The sequence below is a fragment of the Pristis pectinata genome, chromosome 7 (assembly GCF_009764475.1).
Source record: "Pristis pectinata isolate sPriPec2 chromosome 7, sPriPec2.1.pri, whole genome shotgun sequence".
Taxonomy (NCBI): Eukaryota; Metazoa; Chordata; class Chondrichthyes; order Rhinopristiformes; family Pristidae; genus Pristis; species Pristis pectinata.
The window spans coordinates 18,933,918-18,939,917 of record NC_067411.1 but is presented as its reverse complement, the minus strand read 5'-3'; the positions used below and the strand labels follow the sequence as shown (position 1 = coordinate 18,939,917).

The 6,000-nt window shown below is 41.8% G+C and overlaps 1 protein-coding gene across 1 annotated transcript in view; it reads right to left on the bottom strand.

Annotated features, from left to right (window-relative positions):
- Positions 1-561: 561 nt before the first annotated feature.
- Positions 562-6,000, bottom strand: part of LOC127572509 (solute carrier family 22 member 5-like) — a 43,421-nt gene continuing 37,982 nt past the window's right edge. The window contains exon 9 of the mRNA XM_052019868.1: positions 562-701. Coding sequence (XP_051875828.1) covers positions 562-701 — 140 coding nt within the window. The remainder of the gene's footprint in view (positions 702-6,000) is intronic.

Genomic DNA, 6,000 nt, shown 5'->3' with positions numbered 1-6,000 from the left:
ATACTGGAAAAGGTACTGCAGTGGATGATCAGCTATGATCAGCGTGAATGGTGGAGCAAGATCAATGGGCTGAATGGCCTACTCCTGTTCCCATTTCCAATGAAACTGTGATCCCTGATTCTAGATACCCCAACTGGGGGAAACCCAATGCCGGATCTACTCTGACAAGCACTTTCAGAATTTTATTTGACTTTTGTACAATGAAAGCAAGATCAGACTTGCTAGCAGGTAACTATCTCCAATCTGCCCAGATGTCCTACTTATCTTCTTCCCCCATGCCTTTGGACACACTGAGTCTAGGTTATATATTTTTCCAATGTCCTATTCATAATATGCTTAGAAACATAACTTATTCTCCTGCCCATCTCAAAAGCCAGGACATTGTTGGTCAGCCTTAAAATAGTTCAAGTTTCAAACAAGTTTACCAGATAAAAATGGGATTAAAGTAGGATTGGTGTAAATGGGTGGATGATGGGCAGCATGGACTCAGTGGACCAAAGGGCCTGTCTCCATGCTGTATCTCTCTATGACTTTATGACGTGTATTCTTCACACGATTGCCTTACCAGTTCATTGGCTGCATCTGCTGAATTGTCTCTGGGAGAGGTTGGTCATGAGTTTCAGGTAGCAATAAGCTTAGTAGTCCAGCTATAATCATGAAGCTGCCCATTACAATGAAGGCCAAAATACCACTATGTGCAGCTGAAAAACAGGAAGAAACAGCATTAATCCAACATAAGGTGTAAGTGTCCTGTTCACTGAATTCTGTTTTCTCAATCATAAGGAAAAGTGTTCATGATATAATCATAGAAACCATAGAGTAAAGGGAAATTAGGTAATACTCTCGATCCATTGGAAATCCATTCTAAAATGGTGATATCAGAGAAACACAAAAATAGCTTCAGCATGGAAGGTGGCTATTTAGCCAGACCTAGTAAGAGCAACCTAGCTAGTCCTAATCTCACACCCTCTCCGGCAATCTCTTTCCTTTCAGCTACCTATCTAGCTCACATTTGAATACTACAATTGAATGACCTCCTACTCTCCCTGGCCACTTCAAATCCTAACCACTCACTGTATAAAATAGTTCCCTCTCATTTTAATTTTGGTACTTTTGCCATTCAGATTCCCATGGGTTTTGGCCATTTTGCAAATGGGAACAATTTCTCTCTCTGCCTGCTCTGCCTACACCCTTAATGATTCTAAACATCTCTATTAGATCTCTCCACAAACTTCCCTATTCTAAGGAGAAGAGCTCTAGTTTTCCAGTCTATCTACATAACAAAAGACCCACAACCAGGGAATAATTTGAGTACATTTCCTTGCACCCTCTTTAAAGCCAACACATCTTTCCAAGACAGTGGTGCCCAGATCTGCAGCTGTGGTCCATCAGTGTTTTATAAAGGTTCATCATGAGTTCCTTGCGCTTGTACTCATAGCATCTACAAATAGCTTTTTTTCATTCTTACCTCCAAAATATGACACTTCGCTTTTCTCAGCATTACATTTTATCTAGCACCTAGTCATCCAGTCCACATGTGAGTCTATATCTCCTCCTCATAGTTCACTACATTAAGTTTTATGTCATCTGTGGCTTCGGAAATTCTGTCCTGCACATCCAAATCCAAATCACAGAGTTGCAGTCATAGAATTATCAGTAGAGAAACAGGCCCTTCAGCCCACCATGTTCACACCATCCATTTTGACCACCTACACCAATCCATAATAAGCCCATATCCTTCTATGCCTTGCCTAAGTGCCTGTTCTCCCTCCCCCATCAGAATGTTCTGTACCTGATCTGAGACATCCATGACCCTGGCATCAGGGAGGCAATGTACCATTCTGGAGTCTCGCTCTTGCCTGTCTGTTCCCCTCACTAACAAATCCCCCATTGTTAGCTTAGACTTTTCCCTCCCCTTCTCTGCATCAAAGCCAACTATGTTGCCACAAACTCAGCTGCTACTGCTTTCCTTTGAGAGAAACCCCCCCCCAACCCCTCACCGAACAGTACACCTGTTTGAGAGGGGACTCCTTTTCTACCTGCCTGGACTTACTGCCCTTCTTGGTGGTCTCCCATCTCTTTTCTTTATGTATCTGTGGTGTCACTCACTCGCTAAACATTGGCTTGTCCTGCATCCTGGATGTTCTATCACGAGTCCAGCCCCAGTTAATATATATCCAATGGTTAATATATACTAAGTAAAGCAGTGGGTCCTAGTAACGTCCCCTAGGAAACCGCACTGTATACATCCCTCCTTTCACTTTTCTTCTCCCTACTACTACCTGCTCCCTGTAATTTAGACATATTTCTATCTTTTCTGGAATGCCCCCTTTTGCTGCTTAGCCTTCAATCCAGACGAGGAATTTATCAAACACCTTTTGGATGCCCATGTTTATCACATTGATCCTCTCTGTTACTTCATAAATGACAACTTTTATCTAGAGTCACAGGAGACTACAGATGCTGGAATCTGGAGCGACACACAAAGCGCTGGAGGAACTCAATGGATCAGGCAGCATCTATGGAGAGAAATGGACTGTTTTCATTTTGGGTCGAGGCCCTTCCTCTGGACTGAAAGAAAGAGAGGAGATAGCTAGTATAAAAAAGGTGGAGGGAAGGGGTGGAGCAAGAGCTGGATTTTATTTGATGAAGTGTTTTATCTGGATTTTATCCTGGTGAAGCGTCTCAACCCGAAACATCAACTGTTCATTTCCCTCCATAGATGCTGCCTAACCTGCTGAGTTCCTCCGGCATTTTGTGTGTTCCTGGATTTTATTTTGTTCTACCTAATTTTTTATCAAATTTTATCAAGTAAGTTAGAAATGATTTGCCTTTAACATTGCCGACTTTCCTTGATCAATCCATACCTCTGTCCAAGTGATAGCTAATTCTGCTCTTGATCATTGTTTCTGGAACTTTCCCCACCACTGAAGTTAAACTGGTCATCTGCATACCTGGTTTATCCTGCTCCATTTTTTGAACAAGTATGTAACATTTGCAATTCTCAATCCTCAGGGACCAACCCTGAAGCTATAGATATTTGGAAAATGAAAGGCAAGGCCTCTGCAATTTCCTCCCTCATATGCCTCAGCAACATAAGATGCATTCCATCTGGACCAGGGGACTTATCTGATTTAGGTACTGCTAACCTTACTAGAACTTCCTCCTTACTAATTTTCAGCCTAGCCAGAATTAGAAGTCCATCTTCCTTTGCTGAGACTCCAGCTGCATCATCTTCCTTGGCAACAACTGGTGTAAGGTACTTGGTGCTTACAACCCTTTTCTTATATCATAAAATTCACATGAATGTAACCCATTTAAATGTTCTTAATTTCTCTGTCTGTTGGCTGAATGTAATGAAAATGCAACAGGCCAACGACTGGTGAGTTCTGTCTGCCCAACGTAACTGGTAGGGCATTTCTGGAATTCAGAAAGAGCACCACTCTGATTTGATGTCTGATCCCGGGCTGTAGGATGGAGTCATCAGACATAAAGATGAGGAAGACTGGTGGCACGTACTACGCAGGGGAAGATTGTAATGGACAAATTCCATGGCCGAAATTGGATTCAGTGCTGCTTTACTTAATGAGTTGCGGGGAACCAGAAATGCATGGTTCTGGCCCAGCATTCCTAAGTGTTCTGCATGGGAGTAGGGGCAAAATAGCCATAGGCTTATTGAACACTGGCCCATTCTGGAGCTATCTTCATGAAGAGAATGAGAAGAATATAATGACAATATTCTTTGATCCAAATCTGGGAACACACAAGGTTACAACATAGCACAAGAAAATAGTTGGTCCAGACAATATTAGGCTGGATTGTGCTCCTGCTCCATCTATGGAAGAAGGTGTAGTGGCCTCATTAGCCATCTCAGACCCCATAAAACCAGAGCAGAAGCAAGTCATCCTCAATCCCTGTATAAGAAGTAAAGAAAATAGGTAGGAACAATCCAGCTCATAGGTTCAGCAATGTACCAAGGCAAGAATTTTTACAAGCTTATGTTTTTAACCGTTGTGTTATGTTTTTACTGGTTGTGGTGAGTAGGTGCGCACATGGTGGTAGCTTGTTTCCCGGGAACATTTACACCATTTGGTGATTGTTCCGAGCAAACAGTGTTATCCCAGAAAAGCATTTACTTTGAGAAGCATTATGGAATGGGACAGTGAAAACTATTTAGGAATCTCACTGTTATTTATATTGTCCTGGCCTATATAATGAAACACTTCAGGATCAAAAAGAAGTAGATGGGTTCTCATGAGCGAAATGTCAAGATAATTTTACATTTTGAAGGTTTTATCTATTTTCCTGGAAACTGAACAGTTCGCTAGTACGATAAGATGGACTCTTGACCTCACAATCTACCTCATTATGGCTTTACAACTTATTGTCTGCCTGCACTGCACTTTCTCTGTGACTATAACACTTTTTATTCTGCATTTGGTTATTGTTTTCCCTTGTACTACCTCAATGCATTGATGTGATAAAATGATCTGTATGGATGGCATACAAAACTAAGTACATGTGACAATAATAAACCTATTTACCAATTTATTATGATTTTACTAACAAACTGAATTTTATTTCCTAAGGGTTGGTCACCAGTAATACACAAGCTATCTGGGATTGTTCTTAGAGCAGATTGCCAATTTTTGCAGACTGAGATCTTGGTCATGAGCACATTCCATTAGTTTGCACCTCAATACTGAATTGATTTGTGTATTGAGCAGCTGGAAGCTGATTCAGAGATAATGGAGTTGTCAGACCTGCTGGAGGCGTAGATTCCATCGTCATCTCCCCTGCATGAGATCTCTCAAGGTCCCAGTCAATCCTTCCCTCTTGATAACCAATTCATATTTGTCACTTCTGCCTCATGATCCTTCCTGGGGCAATCTTCCTCCCAATGGATAGTCTGGCCCTCACCAATTCTGCCCTATGATTTTCCCCTTGCCCCCTCCCTCTAAAGTACCACCTTGACACATCCACACCCCCCAATCTCCACGTTGACCATGGGTCTCATTCTGCGGTTAGCTTGCCAACTTTCCCACCCAGCAGCTGGCTAGCCTGCCAATCTGGCTCTCTGCTGAGAGAGGAAGATAGTAAAAAGTGAAGAGGTCATTGCCATTGCATCCATAGACACAAGAAGTTCTGCAGATGCTGGAATCTGGTGCAATACACACAAAATGCTGGAGGAACTCAGCAGGTCAGGCATCATGATGAAGGGTCTCGACCCAAAATGTCGACTGTTTATTTCCCTCCATAGATGCTGCCTGACCTGCTGAGTTCCTCCAGCATTTTGTGTGTATTATGCCATTACATCCAGCAGGAACTCAGTGTTCCCAGTGTATCCTGGATTCCCCTGTAGAACCAGATACTCCTGTTCCTTTCCCCTACCTCTATAATTACTGGGGCATAAGTCTGTTTATGGGCCTTTTGTCATTATCACAGTAATGAGAATCAGTGTTAAGAGAAGCCTGAATTGTCTTGCTCAAGGATTTTGTCAGATCAGCCAACTTTGCAAAAAGCACATTTCTTCTATCTTTGGGTCTCTCTGTATCAATTATGTATTCCAGCCAATGATTAGTCCAAAGCAACAGGAGAGTCCTCCCAAAAGTACAAAATAATAATTATTTTTAAGAACAATTTTAATTATCGCTATTGTATTTTTTCACAAAAGTGAGAGGCTGATTCTAAGTATTGTACAATGCGATTATTTACCATAGACTTTTGTGCAGTCTCTGGTCTCTCTGTCAGAAGATTTAGAAGTTGCACTCAAGAGATTTGTGCACATATTCAGCCAGACACTGAACCATACTGAGGGAGAGCTGCATTGTCAGAGGTCAAGTCTCTCTTATGATGTACTAAACTGAGTCCCCAATCTGCCATCACACAGTACCAACTCAAAGAAGAATTTGGAGCTTTTTCTAACTTTTCTAACTTTTCTAACTTTTTTCAGATGGCCAATATTTAGCCATTTGCTAACACTCTTAAGAAAAAAAAAGT